This window comes from Balaenoptera borealis, assembly GCF_965194805.1.
Source record: "Balaenoptera borealis genome assembly, chromosome: 10".
In the NCBI taxonomy this organism is placed as follows: Eukaryota; Metazoa; Chordata; class Mammalia; order Artiodactyla; family Balaenopteridae; genus Balaenoptera; species Balaenoptera borealis.
The window spans coordinates 6,178,153-6,202,139 of NC_138874.1; the positions used below are offsets into that span (position 1 = coordinate 6,178,153).

A 23,987-nucleotide genomic window follows, 5' to 3' on the forward strand; every position below is an offset into this window, starting at 1 on the left:
CCATATAAGTTATCTCTTAAAATTTTAGTTACTTGCTATTGTGAACGAAAGTGTCTTCTGTTTATCATCAATAATTGATGTTATATTTTCCAAGAAAAATATTCAGGATATATTATGTAGTGAAAGGATCATCATTAATTTTTACATCCACAAGATTTGATTCTGTGCACCTAGTAGTTAAGCACAGTCACCTCTGGGAGATTTTGTGATATTCACTTTTTCTTTTCTTTTCTTTTCTTTCTGTGCATATATTTTCTGGTTTATTTACAAATTTTTGTATTGCTTCCTTAATTTTGAAAAGTTAGTTTCTTTTTCTTCAATTTCGAGGCAAACTCTGCTTGACAGAGATGCTGTTTTCTTACTGTATTACTACATTCCATTTTTTAAAAGATTTTAAACTAAATTCCGTATTTACAAGAACTGATAACTGACATACGCCTTCCCTTCCATTAGTTTTGTGTCTAAAAGACAGAGTGTTTTAAATACACCCCAGTCCTTTTACTTTTTCCTTTATTGAAGTTTCTATCTTCAATCATACATAACAGAGTAAAAGTGATCACCCATACACCATTGTCTATATTGAACACATTTAATTTTGCTGTATTTGTTTTGTCTCATATTTTGCTGAAACATTTTAAAATAAATTAAATAGTCCATTCCTTAATATGTCGGTATGTATCTCTAAAACTAAGTACATTCATTATTAGCACAACCATAGTTAAGCTTTCACAGTTGTCCGCAAATGTCTTTTAAACAGATTGTTTTCTCCCCAAAATAAATTTAGTTGTTATTTATATTATAGGTAGAGCCTAACCTCCCGGGGTGAGGGGAGGGCACTGAAAACTCCAGAACTACAGGCCTTCCAGAGCAATCTTCCAGCCCGTTAAACAAGATAGATCTACTTCAACAGTTATACCGTACTAAGAAGTGGCCGCGAAGGATTACGGTAAACGTAGTTTTTGATTTGCGTGCCCAGCAGAACTCCAGCCCGGCCGCCAAGTGCCCTGCGCATGCGCCACTTGGCCATTTTGTTGGTCACCCTCCTGGGCCAGGAAATTTCGTGAAGTCCGAAATCCCGAAGTTTCCAGATTTCTCAACAACTCTTAAGATCCCGGTTTCCCACCTTCCAGGAAGCAGAGGTTAGAGCGTGAGCTGGGCAGGAGGTGGCGGTGCCTCGCAGCGGGAAGGAGGCCCGCGGACGCTGCAGCAGGACCCCGAGATGGCAGGCGGCGGCGTCTCGAGCAGGGCAAGGGCCGGTTGGGCAACAGTAGGGCCTCAGCTCTGATGCGGTGACGCCAGGCCCGATGCCCGCGTGAGCCGGGCATATGCGCATGCGTGCAGGTGCGCTCAGCCCCTGGGAGTGGGCGGGGCCGCGTGAATTTGCAGCCCGGCAGGGCCCGTTTTGGTTTCCAACTCTGCAACGGGGTGACTCAGGCATCCTCTAGTTTGTCTTTGTCCTCAATGGTTCTGATTTCTAGGGGGCGAGTATTCCAGGGGACAGTACGTTCCGGGGGATGCAGACTCAGAGTTCTGGGTGAAGGTTCCAAATATGAATATTTCCTTTAGTTTTATAAATTTATTTATTTATTTATTTATTTATTTATTTTTGGCTGTGTTGGGTCTTCGTTTCTGTGAGAGGGCTTTCTCTTGTTGTGGCGAGCGGGGGCCACTCTTCATTGCGGTGCGCGGGCCTCTCACTGTCGCGGCCTCTCTTGTTGCGGAGCACAAGTTCCAGACGCGCAGGCTCAGTAGTTGTGGCTCACGGGCCCAGCTGCTCTGCGGCATGTGGGATCTTCCCAGACCAGGGCTCGAACCCGTGTCCCCTGCATTGGCAGGCAGATTCTCAACCACTGCACCACCAGGGAAGCCCTTCCTTTAGTTTTAAATCCTCGATTCTAGGGAACAGATCAGCTCCTGTGAGTTTAAAGAGCTGGAACACCAGGAATAGAAATCTCACCCAGAAGAGAACCCTTGGGGCATTTGGTCTCTCTCCACAGTTTCGGGATGGAGAGACAGTCCCAGAAAGGGGTAGATCCCAGAACTGCAGGGTACAGCAATTTTTTTTTTGCCTTGAAAAATTTTTTTGTTTTAAATTTAAGTATAGTTGATTTAGAATGTTGTGTTAATTTCTGCTCTACAGCAAAGTGATTCAATTATACATATGTGTACATTCTTTTTTATATTCTGTCCCATTGTGGTTGAACACAGGATGTTGAATATAGTTCCCTGTGCTATACAGTAGAACCTTGTTGTTTATCCATTATATATATAATAATTTGCATCTGCTAACCCCAAACTCCCAATCCATCCCTCCCCCAACCGTTTCCCCCTTAGCAACCTCAAATCTGTTCTCTGTGTCTGTGAATCTGTTTCTCTTTCATAGATAAAGTTCATTTGTGTCATATTTTAGATTCCACATATAAGAGATATCATATGGTATTTGTCTCTTAATGACTTACTTCACTTAGTATGATAATCTCTAGGCCCATCCATTGTTGCTGCAAATGGCATTATTTCATTCTTTTTTATGGCTGAGTAGTATTCCATTGTATATATGTACCACATCTTCTTTATCCATTCATCTGTCGATGGACATTTAGGTTGTTTCCAGTGTCTTGGCTGTTGTGAATAGTGCTACTAGGAATATAGGGGCACATGTATCTTTCAGCAGTTCTTCATCTTGCTGAGTAAGGTGTTGTTACCACATCCACTACATCAAAGACTGGGACAGTGAATATATGGGGGCAAATTTTAGAAACCAGAAATGAGATAGTCCCTGGATGGCAAAGGGCAGGTTGCAAAGGAAATGTCATTTCCCTGGGGAGTTAAAACAGCATGGTCTCGAGAAAGAGGTCATTAGTCACAGTTAATGAAGTTCTACTTACACCCTTCCCTAAAAAGTCACCTTCCTTGGTTTACTCTCATTATTTCCAGATTCTGAACTGAATTTACACCATGTCCATCAGCACATGTGGTATTTAAGAATATGCTTAAAAGATTCTTAGGAGAAACTGTGTACAGAGATTTGGAAAATAGTTTAAAAACAGACCTTAACTCAAAGCACTTCACTTTTTTTTTTTTTTTTGAGAGCTTTCTGTGGATTATTTCCCTCAGTGTATAAACAATATTAGTAAGAACCTGCTAAAACAATACAGCATGAGTATTTTTCTGGTCTCAATGGTGGGTAGGGGGTAAGACCAGGAAGAGTTGCTGAGTAAGCATCCTGGGCCTTTTGTGGCAAGGGAGGCTATCAGCTTGTCTAGATATGGGACTGAATGGGAAGGGAAATGTGGGGTTAGAAAGCTGTCAGTGTCAAACAACAAAAATGGAGCCACGCTCCTTATTACGATTTACCCCTGACGTTTGAGAAATGTGCTATGTTTTATTTCATTGATTTTGAAGTTAAGTAAGCTGTTATCAAATTCTATGAGGCCTGCAGCTTGAAGCTGGTAAGAGAGATGCAGGTTCTATTGAATGCCTTGTTTAAGAGCTCAGTGTTGTGCATTTTAAGAAGTGAAATGAGTGCTTTGGTTACTATCAATAATGTCTAGAACTTCAAAGGGGATAAGAAGTGTCTTGGTGAGGCCTTGTATTGTGGTTTTAATATGTGCAGAGACATGCGTGACCTTTATATTTTGGGTATCTGTGAGGCAAGAGGTTCTCAGAGTTATTTACCTCAAAGAGGGCCAACTTTGGATAAGGAATTGTTATTGCTGTCATTGAAAAGAGCATTTGGCCTAAGAGTCTGTAAGAATGTGCAGATGGGGCTGATTGTTGGTCAAAGCATCCAGTGTTAAGATGACAGGCTGAATTTGCGATAAGTTGTAGTCAACTACAAAGTTAGAGAGCACAGTCTCCACATAAGACTACCCTCACTTCTGAACCATCTACAAGTTCTGAGGATTCCCCAAGTCACCCCCAGGTTTGATAATTCACTCACTGAAAGCTGTTCAATTTGTGATTATGTTTTATTACAGAGAAAGGATATAGATTAAGATCAGCCAAAAAGACACATAGGGCACAGTCCAGGAGGATTCCAACTGTGAAGCTTCCTTTTCTTCTTCATGTGTAAGCAGGACACATTATTCTCCAGGTATTGATGTGTGACAATACGTGTAGAGTATTGTCATCCAGGAAAGCTCATCCAAGCCGCATTGTTCAGTGTTTTTATTGGGGTTCCATTATGTAGGCATGATTGATTGATTACCCACATGGTTGAACATGGTCTCTGGGTTGACTGCCACTGTATGATCTAAAATCCCCACCCTAAGTCACATTGTTGGTCTTTCTGTCATGGCCAACCCCACCCTAAGACTGTACATGTATGGCCAGACCCCACCCTAAATCACATTGTTGAGATTATCCCATAAAACCTAAGGCTCCTAGGCAAACAAAGACACTACATCAGGCATAACATTCCAAGAGCCCAGAGATTACCTCCCAGAAGCCAGGACAAAGGCAAGACCTTCTCTTTGGGGAAGGCCACATTATTACTGCACAAAAGTTCAGCCAGTTGTGCTGACCCATCCTTGAGTCCCATCCTTGATCAAGGACATCCTGGTTAAGGGATAAAGCAGTAGCTCTCCAGCACATTCCATCATGTTTGATGGTGGCACTGCCATCTATGAAATATATAAACTCCATTGCTGTTCAGTTAGTTGATCTCAAGCAGCTCCGCAAGTAGCCATGGAGTCTGCAGAGGGTTCACCTTCCCTTGGATTCAGACAAGGGACTCAGAACAGGAGACGTCACCTCCTCCATGAGATCATGCTTGCAATTTGTGCATGATGGCAGGGCTGTTAAGGTACAGCATGCATAGCCGGGTAAAGATGTGTCCCTTCAAAGGTAAAGGCAAATGGTGGCTGAGAGGCTGTTAAAATAGGCACTGAACAGAATGTGTTGACCAAATCTGTGACTGCAAAAGTGTTTACCTATTGCTCACTGGGTGAAGTCAGTAATTTCAGTAATACTGGGTGTGAGGGTCTTAATGGGTGGGACCGTGGCATTAAGAAACAGAAATCCACCATGAGGCACCATTTATTCTTTCTAGGTTTAAGAACAAGCCGAATTGGGCTGGTAGATGGAGAAGCAGTGGGGGTGATCACTCCTCTTTTAGGTAGGTCTTATATAATGGATTTCAATTCTTAAAAGCCCTGTTTTAATTTATAATCATCTGTATTAACTACTTTAACTAGAGAGGAAGCTCTGTGAGATCCTGTTTTGTCGAGCTCAATGTAAGTGCCAAAGATTTAATTTAATTTTAACTTATTACTTGTTGGGTCAGGTTGAGTCAGAGTGTCATGCCCACTATGGGATATTTTAGAGCAATGGGTACCTATAACAATGGGGAATTTAAGCAAGACAGTAGTTCTGAGGGTTAAGATAAGGTGTCCTCTATTTTATGATTGGTAATTCTCCTAAAGAGAATAGGGGCTACTTTGGTACAGGGTACCCTGTTTAAAATTTAGCAAGTATAACTGTTAACTATAGCCTCAGGATTGATTAAGGCCATGAAAGTTTGCCAATTGGTGCATCTCAGCAGATGTAAAAGTTAATTTAACTTATGTTGTAGAGGTGCAAAAGCCAGTCAACACCCTTTTTATTATTCTGCTGAATAAATTTTTTCTTTAGTAAATTTTAGGTTTTGAATTGGATCAAAATTGTGAGACCTGTTTCATCTTTTTCTTTCTTCCCTCATGTCCAGCTTTGTTGCTTTTGTTGTCATTGCTGGGTATACTTTGCAGGTCCTTTCTATCCTTCTCGTAAGTATAAATTTCTTCCTCCAGAAAGTCTCAAAGCAGAATTTTCAGGGTTAAGGACTTCCTCCACGGCATTTGTAGGGGTCTAGCGAGCCATCTGCTTTTAGGAGCGACTTTTAGGAGTGACGTGGTAATTGCTGTTACTCCACATGACTGACCACAAAAGGCCCATATATTGCACAGGATAGTAGGCTTTCTCCTGAGCGCTCTATACAATGCAGACCAATGCCTGGTTGACATACAACCAATGGCCACAAGGTTAAGTCCAGGATCCTCGTGTCTGTTACGGTTCATGCTGGAGTGGAGACACACAATTCAATTTTAGGCACACATGTAGGTCTGGGCTGAAACACATGACCCAAACACATGACCCAAAGAAGGACCCTAGTTCCACACTCTTGTCCCTAAACACCAGTTATACACAATTCAAACTTAGTGCAGTTTCCAGCTTTGGTCAGTAAAATCTATGGCAGAGGCAGAGGCTCAGGATGGACCCAGCAAGTGCAGCATAAAACAACAGCTCAAAACACATTCTTCCCATCAGGTAACAAAACCTGTTAGCTAGCCAAAAACCAGAGAAGAAAGACTCCTAGATCGTGGTGCTCATTGTCTAGATTATTCTGCTGCCAGGATATAAGTGGCCCCACGGAGTGCAGATTAAAACCACTCAAGCCCAAATTTGGTTTGGATGTCAAGCCACACGTGCACCAAGAGGGTGTAAAAAGAGTTTTTACTCACATCATGTGACTTTCTGGGCAGAGCAGGGTAGCCCCCAAGCTGATCCAGAACCTGCTTGAATGCCTTGAGAGAGAGTGGGAAGGAGTGGCCTGGTTTTTATTGCAGTTAGGGGCTAGGGTTGGGAAAGAGAGCACACATGTGGGCCAGAGTATACATGGGTTTCCTTGTCAGTTGGCCTGGATGTGGGGCAGAAGGGAAAGGCAGAAGTGGGCTTGAAGCCTACAGCATCAGAATTTAAAATGGAGTCAAACTCTGCCGCAGTGCTGATATACCACCTTTTGTTTATTCATTCCCCAGGTGATGGGCATTTGGGTTGTTTCTACTTTTTGGCTATAATGAATAATGCTGCTCTGAAAGACTATATACAGCTTGTTAAAAGGAAACGGACACCAGACTTGAAAATCCCCCAGCAGACAAAACCAGTTAGGTCACATAAGCAAAACTTAACATAGGTTATTTCTTGAAATGCCTCTGATAATCATAAACAAAACTTAAGTCATCTTCCTAAAATGGTGTTAGATAATCACTTTTAACTAATCTCCTGCTGTCTGGAAAACATCATTGTAATAACTAATCATTGTAAAGGTTAGATACCTTCTCATTCTCACTTTGTAAACCATTCTGTAAGGACATGCCTCTGAGCTTCCTGACACGTTCAGTTTGAAGTCTCCCTGGTTCACAGTCTGTTCTTCTGTATGCACAATAAACTCTTAAAATTTTAACTTGATCTGGTTTTATATTTGGCAGACTCTTTGTGTGGATATATGTTTTCCTTTCACTTGGGTTGATTCTATGATCCTTTCTAGGATTCTGCATTGCATTTAATAGTCATGTCTGCTTAGGCTGCTCTTGGCTGTGATTATATTCAAAACTCATCACTTTCTAATTAAGTGCCTTCATTTTACTCATATCTGTGCTCTTGAGACTATATATTTATCTGCTTTATCAATATGGTGGAAATACTATTGAACATCTCCTTCCCAACTCTCTTCAATGACATCATGTGAGTAATTTGAAATTGATCATAACAGGAGTATTTATTTATTTATTTTTATGACAGGGATATTTATGCCTCAGAAATTGGCAACCACAACTCAAGGCTTTTTTTTTTGAGAACCTGTTATTAAATATTTTATTCTGTTGATTCTACATTCCTTCTCTTTTAAGGAACCAAGAGGACATTGTCTCATAGGAGGGCATTTTACCCAGTAGTGTGCAGATTTTGCAGGAAGGTAAATCAAGGAGCTGTGGGGGAGGCCAGATCTCTTATGACTCATTTCTCTTTCCTTGTGTCTCAGTTATATCTTCACAGGTCTCTATATTTTTTAAAGAAAGCAGAAAATGAACAAATCCCAGGTGAGTTTTTATAAATGTAGAAACAGATAAATGTCAGCTTAGCAGGAAATAAGCAGATTAGTACCAGGGCAAAGGTGGTGTGTCACTGACCTTCAAGTCCTTAATGTTTAAGTTATAGATGCTAAGCTGTACATTTGTTTCTGATATCAATAGCAGACATTATTTCAGGAAGTGCATTGAAAATAAGGATGAACCAAACTGATTCTTCATGGGACATGAAGACTTTCCTGACATTGGAGTCTGAGAAGAGCCTTTTTGTTATTGGTCATCAAAATGTTGATCTTGGAAAAACAAAAAAAAGTGTTGATCTTGGGACTTCCCTGGTGGCACAGTGGTTGAGAATCCACCTGCCAGCGCAGGGGACACAGGTTCAACCCCTCGTCCGGGAAGATCCCACATGCTGCAGAGCAACTAAGCCCATGCACCACAACTACTGAGCCTGCGCACCACAACTACTGAAGCCCAAGCATCCTAGAGCCTGTGCGCCACAACTACTGAGCCCACACACCGCAACTACTGAAGCCCTCATGCTCTAGGGCCTGCGTGCTGCAACTACTGAGCCTGCGTGCTGCAACTACTGAAGCCCATGTGCCTAGAGCCCGTGCTCTGCGACAAGAGAAGGTCCCACTCGCCGCAACTAGAGAAAGCCCGCGCACAGCAACAAAGACCCAACACAGCCAAAATTAATACATTTTTTTTAAAAAGTTGAACTTGTGAGCAATATTCTAATAACAACCTTGAAATAAATGAAGGCTCTTGCCACTTATGGAAGAGGGCATGGTAGAAACAGAGGGCATATTGCCAAAGCATAACTGCTATAAATTATCAAGAGACCATAATACCAGAGTCTAAATAGATAGCTGTTCTGTGGTCCAGCTTAAATCTGTGATAAAACCTAGTATTTTGAGGAGTAATGAAATGGGCAGTCCAAAATAATTTACTGTAACTTCTTCATAAGAAGTTTTTTGGGTTTTGTTTGGGTTTTCATATGGTTTTCAGCAGAAATTTCAAATTATGTTTTCTGGAAAATATTTCTGCACATCAGGTTTCCATTGCATGCAAGTTTGGTTCTTTCCCAACACCTGCCTGAATTTGTTCTGGTGAATGTCACCAATGAGTTTGATCTTATTGACTGCCAACATTTCATCTTTTGCAATAAAGCATTTAATATCTTGTGTCCATCTAAGCACTACTTTAGATGCATCTTATAAATTTGTAGTTCTGTTTTCATTTTTGCTCTATGTAAAGTATTTTCCATTTTTTCTTGAAACTTCTGTTCAACCCATGGGTTATGTAGAAGTATGTTGTTTAATTTCTAAGTAGCTGGAGATTTCCACAGACCTTCCTGTTATTGATTTCTTGTTTGGCTAGAGCGCATAATGTATATGATTTCTTTTCTTGTAAATTTGTTGAGATTTGTTTTATGGCCCAGAATACACTCTATTTTGGTGAATATCCCGTGTACATTTAAAAAGAAAGTGTATTCTAAAGTTGTGGGGTGGAATGTTCTATAAATGTCACTTAGGTTTAGTTCAGTGATAATGTTGTCTGGGTATTCTATATTTCTCCAATTTTATTTTTACTTCTATCAATTACTTAGATAAATATTGAAGTCTTCAACTGTATTTTTTTTTGTCTGTCTATTTTTCCTTTCAGTCCTATCAGTTTTTACCTCATATATTTTGAAACTCTTTTGTTAGGTGCATACACATTTACTTTTGCCTTGGAGAATTGACCCTTTATCATTATGTAATGTGCCTCTTTATTTTTTATAATATCCCATCTTATGCAGTCTATTTTGTCTGATATTAATGTAGCTGCTCCAGCTTTCTTTGGATTATTATTTGTATGGTATTTCTTGCTTTATCCTTTTACCTTTAATTTTTTATGTTTTTATAGTTAAGGTACACTTCTTATAGCCAGTCCTGTTTTTTTTACCCAATCCAACAATCTGGTTTGATTAGAGCATTCACATTTAATTTGATTATCGGTATGGTGAATTGAGATCTTCCCCTTCCTAGCTATTTTCTATTTGTTCTATTCTTTGTTTCTCTTTGTCTTTTTCTTCTCTTGGATTAGTTGCATATTTTTTATTACTCCATTTCATCTTTCCCATTGACTTATTATTTATACCTCTTAAGTTTTTAAATAGTTGCCCTAGGGTTTATAATATACATTTTTAGTTAATCAGAGTCTCCTTTCAAATATTAAACTACTTGACGTTTAATATAATGACCTTACAACAGTATATTCCCAATTCTTCCCTCCTGTCCTTTGTGCTATTATTACATCATACATTTTACTTTAACATATGCTATATACATACAATACAACACTACTCTATTTGCTTTAGACAGTCAGTTGTCCTTAAGAGCAAGGATCACAGTCTACAGCCCATAGGTAAAATTCAGCTCGCTACCTGCTTTTGTAAATAAGTTTCTTGGGAACAGACACACACATTCTTTTATGTCTTACCTGTGGCTACTTTCACACTACAGTGATAGAGTTGAACAATTGCAATATTTAATGTATGACCCACAAAACCTAAAATATTTACTGTCCAGCTCTTTAAAGAAAAAAATTTCCAACCTCTGCTTTAGAGCAATTAAAAATCAGGGCAGGAAGGATTAATTTAACTACCCTTTATTTATTCCATTTCTATCACTTTTGTGTGTGTGTGTAGATCCAAGTTTCACTCTGATTTCATATTCCTTTCACATTTCTTAGAGAGTAGTTCTGCTGGTGAAGAATTCTTTAAATTTTTGTTTTTCTTGGAAAGTTTTTTCAATCATTTTTGAAGATATTTTTGATAAATATAGAATACTTGGTTGACAGTTATTTTCTCTCAGCACTTTAGGAATTTCACACCATTGTATTCTACTTTGCATGGCTTCTGGTGAAAAGCCTGCTTTAATTGTTATCTTTATTCCTCTTTTGTAGTATTTCTTTGTTTACTGGCTACCTTCAAGATTTTCTCTCTTTTTAAGCGGTTTTAATATGTTGTGCTTAACTGTGCTTTTAGGGGGACTTTATGCTGCTTGGTATTCTTGAGATTCTTGGATCTTTGGTTTGTTTTCTGTCATTAATTGGGATAAATTATTTTTTAAAATAAATTTATTTATTTATTTTTGGCTGTGTTGGGTCTTAGTTGTGGTGTGCAGGCTTCTCATTGCGGTTGCTTCTCTTGTTGCGGAGCATGGGCTCTAGGCGCATGGGCTGTGGCACGTGGGCTCAGTAGTTGTGGCTCACGGGCTCTAGAGCGCAGCCTCAGTAGTTGTGGTGCATGGGCTTAGTTGCTTCACGGCATGTGGGATCTTCCCAGACCAGGACTCGAACCCATGTCCCCTGCATTGGCAGGCAGCTTCTTAACCACTGAGCCACCAGGGAAACCCTAATTGGGATAAATTTTAAGCTACCGTTTCTTAAAATATTTCTTCTATCTCATTCTTTCTTTTTTTTCTGGGTCCCAATTATGCATATGTCAGAAAATTTTATTGTATTTCACGGCTTTTCCGTGTTCTGTATTCTTTCACCCTCTTCACTTTTTCTTCTCTTTGAGTTTCAGTTTGGGTAATTTCTGTTGACCTGTCCTCAAGTTCATTTATTCTTTCCTTGATTGTTAACTGTTGCTGAGCCTGTTGAAGACATTCTTCATGTCTGTGTTTTTCTGTTACTGTGTTTTCATATCTAGCATTTCTATTTCCAGCATTTCTCTCTGCTGAAATTACCCATCTGATTTTGCATGTCGTCCACCATTTTTGTTAGAGTCTTTAATGTATTAGTTATAATTACTTAAAATTCTGTCAGATGGTTTCAAAATCCATGTCATATCTGAATCTAGTTCTGATGATTACTTTGTGTCTTGGTAGTATCTTGTTGGTTTCTTTCCTTTTCATATACTTCATAATTTTTGGTTGAAACCCACATATCTTGTGTTGGACTCTAGACCAAAGTAAATAGATTTTATTCCTGGAAATGGGCATGACTTTCCTGGTAGGCTTTTAGTCCAGGGCTTTGAGTTAATCTAGTTCGGTGCTGGCAGGATTTGAGATTTGTTGTTTGTGTTACTACCCTCAGTGCACCACAGGCTTCAAATTTCTGTAGAGATACTTTGTGTTTTAGGATAGGGTTAGTTTACCAAAAGTTACGTCTGTTTCTTTCTAAGTTTTTAGGTTTTCTCTTTGTGCCTCAGAGAGAGTCTTTTTGCATGCTTTTTATTTATCTCTAGTCCATCTGTCAGCAATACTCTATAGGTACTTGTAATTCCAAGCTTGTTAGCTTCGTGGTGGGAAGCAGTGGGCAGAGTGTACCTTATTCCAATACAGCCTCAGTCTCGGGGATGCTCTGAGTCCCTGGGTCTTCGGGACGTGGCCTGCTTGGTTTTCTTGCCCCTTCCCCAGCTGTAGTTGTAGGCTCAGTGCATAATCCTTCCCTTCTCCCAGGAATACAGTAAGTGCCCAGTGGGGTTTGTGGAGAAAAGTCCTTTAAGAAGGTGCAAGCCCCCTCAGTGTCTGTGGCCCACAGGGGTTTCACACTTTTGTGCCAGCGCATACCCAGTCTTCACCAATTAATATGTCACCTGTTCTGGTGGGATTCTTTCCTGTGGTCCAACTCAGGTAGTCAAGAACATACATTTCCTCTCTCCCTGCAGGTACTGTCTGTTCCGAGTTTTGGGGCACTTCGAGTGCTTTGAGAACGTTGGCTCTCTGATAAATTAGAAGTTGTGAATTCGAAGTCACTAGGCCCATTTCATTGTAGAAATGAGAGTGATTCTTTTTCTTGCTTTCTATATCCTGAGGCAGAAGCTAAAGTCAACCCATGAGTTTTTAATGCCTCCAATATTTTGTTTGTGCTATGTTGCCTCATAAAGAACATCCATCCAGCATGTTGAAGGCCTTAAAGCTTTTCCTCTCCAATTAAACACAAGCTACTGACAAAAAAATAGAGTTAACTTTTCTTTCCTGACCCCAGTATACTTTTTACATACTCTAATGTATACTAGTAACACCTTATTTTTGGAGTTTTTGAGTGTATTGTGTTTGTGTAGTGTTTAACTTTTTGGAGAACAAGAAGAATGTTTTATTCTTCTTACTATTCACAACAGCCAGGACATTTCAAGGGATAGTGCATTAATAGATTAAAACAGAAGGAGGATTTTAAAAAAATTATTTCCCTTTTATAAAATCTAGTATGAAATAATGTACATATCATAACATATAAACTCTCAGCAGTGAACCTAGTAAGAATTAGTTTCCATACATCTTTTCTGTGCCACCCCAATTCTGACCACTTCAGACTGAGCAGAAATGTACCGTTCCAGGGGTCAATGTCATTCAGGGATGTGACTGTGGGCTTCACCCAGGAGGAGTGGCAGCACCTGGACCCTGCTCAGAGGATGCTGTACAGGGACGTGATGCTGGAGAACTATCACAACCTTGTCTCAGTGGGTAAGCAGAGTTTCCATATCAAAGTGTGAATAGCATGCATTTTATTTCTTAGACACCAAAACTTGTGATCTTTTGTGGTTAATATATTATTGAGGCTCTTGATTCAGGAATCTGAGATTTTTCATTTCTTTTGAGTACCAGGAAGAACGTATTTTCACATCCCATGAAAGGTTTAAATGAGCCCATCAAGGTGCTGCTCTAGAAACCCTACCTTCTCCCTCCTTCAGAGTTGCTATAGCCCATTCAGTATGGCCCAAATTCTGTCATTTCTCCTTCTACAGGGTATTTCATTACCAAGCCAAAGGTGATTTTCAAATTGGAGCAAGGAGAGGAGCCATGGATATTAGAGGAAGAATTGCTATACCAGAGCTTCCCAGGTGAGTTAGTGAGTACCAGGCAAGATGAAGCCTTGGGAAATTATATTCTAGGTGGTTGGTTTAGGAGTTGATCATTTAAAATGTTTTTTAAGACTCTCTTTCTAATGGCACCTCCTTTGGAAGTGTAGAAAGGATAACTGTATGATAAAATTGAAAGAGGGAAGGGTAATGGCTGAGAAGGAATGTAAGCTGATTTTCTGATTGTTAAAAGCTAGGGGTCCAAAGATATCATTTATGGAGACAAGTCAAGTAATACAGGCATTTGTATGTTTAATAGTACAAAGATAAAGACTAAGATAGGTAATAAAACCTACTAAACTTTGGTTTGTGAGGAGAAGAGAGGAAACACTGCCTTCACTGTTATATGTCGTAGAGTATTACTCGATACTATCTAAACAAATAGGTAATTAATGGAATTATAAGTTCATACTTATAAGATTGACTACTAGAACAATATTACAGCCTTCCTAATTGCAGGATTGTATTTTTGTTTGTACCGAAAAACAATGAAAAAACACCTTTAATGTGCCTAAAGAATATTCGCAAACAAATGAAAGGATATCATGCTAAAAGAAAACCCTCATAAATCCTACAAAGCAGAAATACGACATTGCCTAGTCACAGTCTGATAAAACCAGAAATTGGTAACAAAATTGTCAAGCTCACAAGACAAGTTATTTCTTTTATTTTTCCTTTTGTATTCTTGAGTATTTTTTCTTAGTAAACTTGTAATATTTCTCATATTCTAACTTCCTACTGACATCAAGAACCATATTTCCTCATACTTTTACTTTTTTCCATTTCCTGTTTTAGTTGGTGAAGTTTTGCTGTTGGTGGTGGTGGTGTTTTTGTGTTTGTTTCACCTTGAACATCTTCTTTTTCAGTAGCCTGACAGGATAAAACTGTGCTCCTCCTATCATTTATTTCGTGATATTTAATTACTTGCCTGACATTGATTATCACATTATGGTCTGATTTGGCTTCCTTAATTTTATTTTACTATTGCCCATACTCATGCTAAACATCATTTGATCCCCTCTCCTCAGATGCCATTTAGGCATATGAGATATTTTTCTATGTCACACCTTTCTTCATTGTTTGCTTTCCTTAACTAGATACTAAATAAATTAATAAATGAAAAGTGCTCAGAGCATTACTTAGTATATTATAAAAGGTTATTTTTACTGTTACTACATTGCATATCCTTAAAGTGTGGGTTAAGTTTGTCATCTTCCAAGAAACAGCTCCTGGTGTTCGGGTCCACATCTTCTCTTTCTTCTGTCAACACTCAGTATGTAGTGGGTCTTGTACACAAGACTAAAACTAAGCCAAAGTCATATAATCTGTTACCTAGTAATATCTAGCTTTTTTCACACCTGGTTTATGATCTAACAAAGAAAATGGCCACTGGGTTACTCTTTCTTACTTTGGTTATATATGTATAACCTGACATAGACTTCCGATAAACACATGTTGATTGGAACCAGATAGAGGAAGAACTTCATATTCTGAAAACACCATGAAGGAATTCTTTCTGAGTACATGCTCAGGTCATATTGGGACCTAATTGCACATGCCTTGTGATGCCTTACCATGAATCTTGGAATTTTTTTACTAATTGGAGTGATGACTCATAGATTTCTGATTTTATGTAGAATTCTGCTCAGCTCATTAAAGCCATCACCTTTCAAAAAAAAATTGGGATGCTTAGCGATAATTCTGGTTGGTCAAATATAAAATGGCATAGCGTCTAAACGTTTGTGTTTGAAAAAGCTTTCCAGGTAATGATGATACACGTAGCATGCTGGGGTCTATTGATTTAAAATCACTCAAGTTCAAAGGAAATAAGAGAGCTAACAACAGCTGCTGTGCGCATTGGTGGTTGTTAGATCGGAGCAAACTATGGCCTGTAGACCTACCACGTGTTTTTGTGAATAAATTTTTTTTTTGCAGGACAACCATGCTCATTTGTTTGTCTGTTTTTGCAGCACAACCATGCTCATATGTTCTTTGGCTGATTTCATGCTGTAATAGCAGAGTTCAATATTGTGACAGATGGTGGCCTGTAAACCCTGAAATATGTACTATTTTGCCCTTTAAGGAAAAGTTTACCATCCCCTGGTTATAAGAATGAGAATAAAATTGCATGAAGCACTTCAAATTCAGCATTTAATTAAGAAAAACTTGTCATATTTTTTCAAATCTAAGAGATCATAGTTTGCAAGTAGACCATTATCTGATGAACGATTAAGGAAAAAATATTCTGTGCATTATACTGTGACCTGCTGATCACAGGTCTATGATTAATTGTAAGACACACCCTGATTTTAGAATGTTCAATATATGTGTTTTACGGTAGATGAAGTACAGTACGTTACAAAGCAGTGCTATCTAAGGTTGTGTTAAAACAACAGGTCTAGACAGGAACTACTTTTAGATTTAGAGTAAGTGTAACTTTTGAAAGTTTAGAAAGTATGAAGATTTGAGATGGCATTCATGGAGATTTGGAATAATAGTATCATTATGACATTTTTTTTCTAGATACTAAATAGAGCCAAGGCTGAGTGAGAGAACACATTTTCAGCTTGTTGTGAAGAGTGGGCAGTTCAATGAGACAAAGAACTGACTAGACTGGGGCAGAGGTTATTGATTATGGAGCTGTAGAATGGTAGCTTGAAAATCTGATGGACATTTAGTTGGTGTAAATTTTGTTTGCTAGAATGATGACTTGTAATAGTTTTCTATGTGGTACTTGGTCAGTGGTTTTTTAGCTTGCGATAGACTTTGTTGCACTGGATAACAAATGTGAACAAGACTTTCTAAATGGTAAATAAACATGATTGTTACTCATTTTCTAGGACTGGATTGAAAAATATGTCCCTTAAATTCTAATAGTACGTAGAAGCCTGAAATGTAGAAATGTGAGATGTGAAGTATAAAGCAAAATTAAGCATTAGTATTGTGGCATGGGCAAGGTTTTAAGGAAAAGTAAGCGAAAGTAAATGTGATTATCATGGTAGTTTACCTGTCGAACAACTATGATAGATCAATATTAAGGTATCACAGCCAAAATAGAGCAATGCTTCAGATCTAGATTGCCACAGGATGACTTAGTCTGCCATTGTTTTGTATTTTCTTTTTGTACATTCCTGTGAATCATGGCTAGAAGGGAAATTACAGTGCAAGCTAATAACTCTTCCCTCAAACATGAGGCAGTTGGTGCATTCAGAAATTTACTTTGCCGTTATGTGTAGAATGGAAATAAGGGAAGTTCAACTGGAGCATGAAAACTTGTCACAATGTTATTAAAAACAATGTAGATTTGAGGGTATTAGATCTACTTTGTAGTCCACCTCTTTGTTTTCCACATTAACACCTTTATCTACTGGTTTTCCTTGTCACTGAAATTACTCTTCATTAGCTCAGTTGTACCCATCCCAGTCTCTGTGATTTTCCTCCTACCCGAAGCTACCACTTCTGTAAAATCTTCCATCCTCTATTTGCTGTTTCTTGAGTTTACATTTTCATTTCTACCTACTTTGAGAGTTCTGTTTGTAAAATGCTGAATAATTACGTCTGCCTATTATTAGCTTTTCTCCCTTTTTCCACATTTGTTTTCCCAAACAAACTAGATGGGGAAGAGTCACTTTGATCTTGAGAGACTCCTGAAACCAAAAGTCAAATATATAGTACGACATTTGTATCTTAGTCCAATTCTATTAGAAATCTGTTCAAATTCTACGGTATGTTCAATATTTTCATTTCTAGAAGACTGCAAAACTCATGACCTAACAGAGAGAATCCAGGACAACCAAGACAAATATTTGCCACAAGTTGCATTCAACAACAAAACATTGACTTCAGAGAAAATTAATGCTTTAGGAAAATCATCTAATATGAGCACAAACTTTGTTTCTTCAAGAATAATGCCTTATAAATATGACTTATATGGAACGAGTTTGAAAAATACTTCAATATCAATTAGTAGTAATAGAAACTTTTCAAGAAAGAAGCCTGATGTGTTAAATATACATGAGAAATTACTTGTTATTAAGGAGGAAAAATCTCATACTCAAGGGGATTCTTATGAAAATGAGAAAGCCCTTGATCATAATAATGGTATTATTCAGCACCTAAATATCCAAACTTCAGAGAAGACGTTTAAATATAATAATGGTGGGAAAGCCCTAGAGAAAAAGACCGTGATAATCCCACATAGGCAAATTCATACAGGAAAGAAACTCTGTGAATATAACGGACATGAGGAAACTTTCTGTGAGAAGTCCTCTCTCTTGAAATGTCATGGAATCTACGTGGAAATGAAACAACATGAAAGCAGTCAAATTGAAAATAATTGCAGCAGAATGTCACACTTCACTCAACTTCAGAAAAATCAGAGAGGAGAGAGGCTATTCAAATGTAATGAATGTGGGAAAACATTCAATCACAAGTCAAACCTCACAGTGCATCAGAGAACACATACAGGGGAGAAACCCTATGAATGTTCTAAATGTGGGAAGTCCTTCCAACAGAAGTCAACGCACATGGTCCATCAGAGAGTTCACACAGGAGAGAAACCCTATGAATGTAATTTATGTGGGAAGACCTTCAGTCACAAATCAGCCCTCACAGACCATCAGAGAACACACACTGGAGAGAAACCCTACAAATGCAGTGAATGTGGGAAGTCCTTTTACCGAAAGTCATCCCTCACTCAACATGGGAGGACTCACACAGGGGAAAAACCCTATAAATGTAATGAATGTGGGAAAACTTTCTGCCAGAAGTCAGCTCTCATTCAACATCAGAGAACTCACACAGGAGAGAAACCCTTTCAGTGTAATGAATGTGGTAAAACTTTCCGTCAGAAGTCAGCCATTGATATACATCAGAGAACTCACTCAGGAGAGAAACCCTTCCAGTGCAATGAATGTGGGAAATCTTTTCATATGAAGTCAACTCTTACTAAACATCAGAGAACTCACACAGGGGAAAAACCCTATGAATGTAATGCCTGTGGGAAGAATTTCCGTCAGAAATCTACCCTCACTAATCATTTGAGAACTCACTCCGGGGAGAAACCTTATAAATGTGGAGAATGTGGAAAAACTTTCTGCCAGAAATCAACCCTTACTAATCATCAGGGAATTCACATAGGACAGAAGCCCCATGTGGCACAAACTGGCTGTGTTTTTCCCAATACTCATTTCCTTTTTTGTGTGGGTACACAACTAGTTAAGATTTTCTAGCTTTCCCTTGATACACATGAGGTTATGCGATCAAGCTCTGGATCAGAATGTGGGCATAAGTGATGTACATTATTTCCAAGCCCATGAAAGACCTCATTTGGAATCCTTTCTACTTCCCACTCTTTCCCTGTCAAAGATCATCCTCAGGACAGCTTGGGAGCGAGGCATTAGAGATTACAGATTCACAAGTTGGAAGAAACCAGGGTCTCTGAATGACTCCCTGAGCAGAGCCCTCCCTTCTCTACCATGACTCTTAAGTCTTTTCAGGAACAAGAAATAAACTTGCATTGTGTTGAGCCATCACATGTTCAGGTCTGTCTGTTGTCATAACTTATCTTAGCCATCCTGTATTTCATATACCCTGTGGATCTAATGATGGAGTGAGAAACACTGTATGTCAGAGAATCCAGTAAGAGAGAAACCCCTGTCAGTATCCTGCATTTTAATAACCCTTCATCAGCAAGTCAAACATTTTGTAAATCAGATATTTACCATGGAAGAACCCCAAGATGAAATGGCTGTAGGAAGATTTTCACAAAGACACAGATTTTACTGAACATCAGATAATTGAGAGTAGAATAAAACCTTATAATCTCAAAACACATTTCAAAATTTGTATATCAGAGAATATGTGACAGAAGAAAATTGTCAGTTTTAGAAATGTTGGGGGTGGCTTCCCTGGTGGCGCAGTGGTTAAGAATCCGCCTGCCAATGCAGGGGACACAGGTTCGAGCCCTGGCCCGGGAAGATGCCACATGCTGAGGAGCAACTAAGCCCGTGCGCCACAACTACTGAGCCTGAGCTGTAGAGCCCGCAAGCCACAACTACTGAGCCCACGTGCCACAACTACTGAAGCCTACGCGCCTAGAGCCTGTGCTCTGCAACAAGAGAAACCACGACAATGAGAAGCCCGTGCACCACAACGAAGAGTAGCCCCCACTCACTGCAACTAGAGAAAGCCCGCGCACAGCAATGAAGACCCAACATAGCCAAAAATAAATAAATAAATTCATAAAAAAAATGTTGGGGGAATCTTCATCTGGAAATAATCTAATTCTAGAAGCAAGGTTTTGGATGCAGTACCAAATATCTTATTAGAAATATAACACAGTATGTTTACTTAGTCATGCTCACCATGGAATATGTAGCTTTAAAAAAGGCACAAATGAGTTGAAGCATCAGAGTAGCAGCTTTCAATGTGTATGTGAATAGCCTCTGAGCTATGTCAGGCTGATACGCATGAGTATGCTCTTTAACACCTATTTCATGTATGTTTGATTTTTGTTTTAGACCCCAAAATAATCATAGTGGAATGATGATGCTTACCTAAATAACTTTATTTATATCAGGGCTTCCTATACTAAATACTATTGTTGTTTCATCATATATTTACACCACAACATATATTTTAAAAGACACATTGAATGCATAAAATGCCACATGTCCTGTGTTCTCTTTGGTGACATATATAAATGGGAATAAACATTGTTACCAAACTGTCCTTTCAGTAAATGACCCAAACAGTGTTTAATAGAATCAAGGTTTACTTAAAGTATGCAACGAATCAGCACACAATTGTTTATAACACACATCTGAGTTAATGTTCAAAAGTAGCCTTGAACATTAGTACTTATACTTTACAGATTAAAAACAGCACTTGTTGAAGAAGTTACTCCCATTTTACATTTTTGATATGTCTAAGTGATACGCTTATATAAATTTAGGTGTGAAGCCCAGATTTTATGTGAGCCAAGAACTGTGTTTGTATTTAGTGTGGTAGAATGCCACATTTTTCTTCCTTGAATTATGTGACATGGCATTGTTTTCTCAGACAAGCTGTTCTATTTCTGCCACTTATCATTTGTGTGACCTGTGTAGTGATTTAATCTCTCTGTGCCTCAGTTTCCTCATTTGCAAAATGGAGATACTATTACCTACTTCACAGATACTGAATAGTTTGACTTGGAGTGTTCTGTTATAGCCAAAGGCATTTATGTTCAGAACTTGAACTTTAGAAATAAAATTGTCTATCATTCCATTGTTTGAAAGGAATTTCTATTTGTTAAGTTGATACAAGAAGATTCTTTTTAGAACTTTCCATTTTGTCAGGTGTCTTTAAAACATAGGAAACAAATGTGTTTTAAGTTAAATTGAATGATCAATTGACCCCCTTCTGTTACTGCTTGATTAAATATGGTACAAAGTAAAGACCCAACTTTGTTATTTTCCAGATGAATAGCCAGTTGATCTCTCACCATTTGATTTATTCATCCTATTTCACTGATTTGAAGCCCCTTTTTATTTATTTTTTTAAATTTTTTTTTATTTTTTAAACATCTTTATTGGAGTATAATTGCTTTACAATGGTGTGTTGGTTTCTGCTTTATAACAAAGTGAATCAGTTATACATATACATATGTTCCCATATCTCTTCCCTCTTGCATCTCCCTCCCTCCCACCCTCCCTATCCCACCCCTCTAGGTGGTCACAAGGCACCGATCTGATCTCCCTGTGCTATGCGGTTGCTTCCCACTAGCTATCTATTTTACCTTTGGTAGTGTATATATGTCCATGCCACTCTCTCACCCTGTCACATCTTACCCCTCCCCCTCCCCATATCCTCAAGTCCATTCTCTAGTAGGTCTGTGTCTTTATTCCCGTCTTGCCACTAGGTTCTTTATGACCTTTATTTTCCCTTAGATTCCATATATATGTGTTAGCATTACTGTATTTGTTTTTCTCTTTCTGACTTACTTCACTCTGTATGACAGACTCTAACTCCATCCACCTCACTACAAATACCTCCATTTCATTTCTTTTTATGGCTGAGTAATATTCCATTGTATATATGTGCCACATCTTCTTTATCCATTCATCTGATGATGGACACTTAGGTTGCTTCCATGTCCTGGCTATTGTAAATAGAGCTGCAATGAACATTTTGGTACATGACTCTTTTTGAATTATGGTTTTCTCAGGGTATATGCCCAGTAGTGGGATTGCTGGGTCGTATGGTAGTTCTATTTTTAGTTTTTTAAGGAACCTCCATACTGTTCTCCATAGTGGCTGTATCAATTTACATTCCCACCAACAGTGCAAGAGTGTTCCCTTTTCTCCACACCCTCTCCAGCATTTATTGTTTCTAGATTTTTTGATGATGGCCATTCTGACCGGTGTGAGATGATACCTCATTGTAGTTTTGATTTGCATTTCTCTAATGATTAAGGATGTTGAGCATTCTTTCATGTGTCTGTTGGCCATCTGTATATCTTCTTTGGAGAAATGTCTGTTTAGGTCTTCTGCCCATTTTTGGATTGGATTGTTTGTTTTTTTGTTATTGAGCTGCATGAGCTGCTTGTAAATCTTGGAGATTAATCCTTTGTCAGTTGCTTCATTTGCAAATATTTTCTCCCATTCTGAAGGTTGTCTTTTGGTCTTGTTTATGGTTTCCTTTGCTGTGCAAAACCTTTTAAGTTTCATTAGGTCCCATTTGTTTATTTGTGTTTTTATTTCCATTACTCTAGGAGGTGGATCAAAAAAGATCTTGCTGTGATTTATGTCATAGAGTGTTCTGCCTATGTTTTCCTCTAAGAGTTTGATAGTGTCTGGCCTTACACTTAGGTCTTTAATCCATTTTGAGTTTATTTTTGTGTGTGGTGTCAGGGAGTGTTCTAGTTTCATACTTTTACGTGTATCTGTCCAGTTTTCCCAGCACCACTTATTGAAGAGGCTGTCTTTTCTCCACTGTATATGCTTGCCTCCTTTATCAAAGATAAGGTGACCATATGTGCGTGGGTTTATCTCTGGGCTTTCTATCCTGTTCCATTGATCTATATGTCTGTTTTTGTGCCAGTACCAAACTGTCCTGATTACTGTAGCTTTGTAATATAGTCTGAAGCCAGGGAGCCTGATTCCTCCAGCTCCATTTTTCGTTCTCAATATTGCTTTGGCTATTTGGGGTCTTTTGTGTTTCCATACAAATTGTGAAATTTTTTGTTCTAGTTCTGTGAAAAATGCCAGTGGTAGTTTGATAGGGATTGCATTGAATCTGTAGATTGCTTTGGGTAGTAGAGTCATTTTGACAAAGTTGATTCTTCCAATCCAAGAACTTGGTATATCCCTCCATCTATTTGTATCATCTTTCATTTCTTTCATCAGTGTCTTATAATTTTCTGCATATAGGTCTTTTGTCTCCTTAGGTAGGTTTATTCCTAGATATTTTATTCTTTTTGTTGCAATGGTAAACGGGAGTGTTTTCTTAATTTCACTCTCAGATTTTTCGTCATTAGTGTATAGAAATGCAAGAGATTTCTGTGCATTAATTTTGTATCCTGCTACTTTACCAAATTCATTGATTAGCTCTAGTAGTTTTCTGGTAGCATGTTTAGGATTCTCTATGTATAGTATCATGTCATCTGCAAACAGTGACAGCTTTACTTCTTCTTTTCCGATTTGGATTCCTTTTATTTCTTTTTCTTGTCTGAATTCTGTGGCTAAGACTTCCAAAACTATGTTGAATAATAGTGGTGAGAGTGGGCGACCTTGTCTTGTTCCTGATCTTAGTGGAAATGGTGAAACCCCTTTTTAAATTGTATGCAGAATTACCCTTTGAAGTGGCTATTGTATTTTTAGGCTCTGCATTCCTGTCCACATTATTCTGCTGGTGCGTAACCCAGATGGGCCAATTATAGGACACTGCCTGCCTTGAAAGGAGTCCTTCAAGCTGAGATGAAAAGATGCTAATCAGCAACGTGAAAACATATGAAAATACACAGGACACTGGTAAAGGTGAAAATAGAAAACTGTAACTCTGTATTAGGATTGTCTGTTACCCTCTAGAAGTAACAGACAATTAACAAGTAACAGAAGAGAAGGATTGTCTTCTACCCCCTAGAAGTTAAAGGAGTAGTACAAATAGGCACTGTAACTATATTCTGAGTGGATTTGGTGTTTGTGTGTATGTGTATGTATTCCATATTTGAAAAAAACATGCAGTGTGGAAATGTGCAGCATTTTATGTGAGTATGTAGGCATATATTATCTGACAGGACACGTGAAGTC

The 23,987-nt window shown here is 38.5% G+C and overlaps 1 protein-coding gene across 11 annotated transcripts in view; it reads left to right on the top strand.

Moving 5' to 3' along the window:
- Positions 1 to 20,962, top strand: part of LOC309635857 (uncharacterized protein) — a 101,472-nt gene extending 80,510 nt beyond the window's left edge. For 2 of the 11 annotated variants that reach the window (XM_082407648.1, XM_082407649.1), the window contains 7 exons: positions 803 to 1,139; positions 3,978 to 4,093; positions 5,051 to 5,116; positions 7,796 to 7,853; positions 13,174 to 13,300; positions 13,582 to 13,677; positions 17,446 to 20,962. In XM_082407648.1, coding sequence (XP_082263774.1) covers positions 7,839 to 7,853; positions 13,174 to 13,300; positions 13,582 to 13,677; positions 17,446 to 18,926 — 1,719 coding nt within the window. In that variant the 5' untranslated portion in view covers positions 803 to 1,139; positions 3,978 to 4,093; positions 5,051 to 5,116; positions 7,796 to 7,838 and the 3' untranslated portion in view covers positions 18,927 to 20,962. Of the gene's footprint in view, positions 1 to 478; positions 1,140 to 1,899; positions 2,049 to 3,977; positions 4,094 to 5,050; positions 5,117 to 7,795; positions 7,854 to 13,148; positions 13,301 to 13,581; positions 13,678 to 17,445 lie in introns of those variants that run through there. The other 9 variants (XM_082407651.1, XM_082407652.1, XM_082407655.1 and 6 more) reach the window with 9 other exon arrangements.
- Positions 20,963 to 23,987: the final 3,025 nt, after the last annotated feature.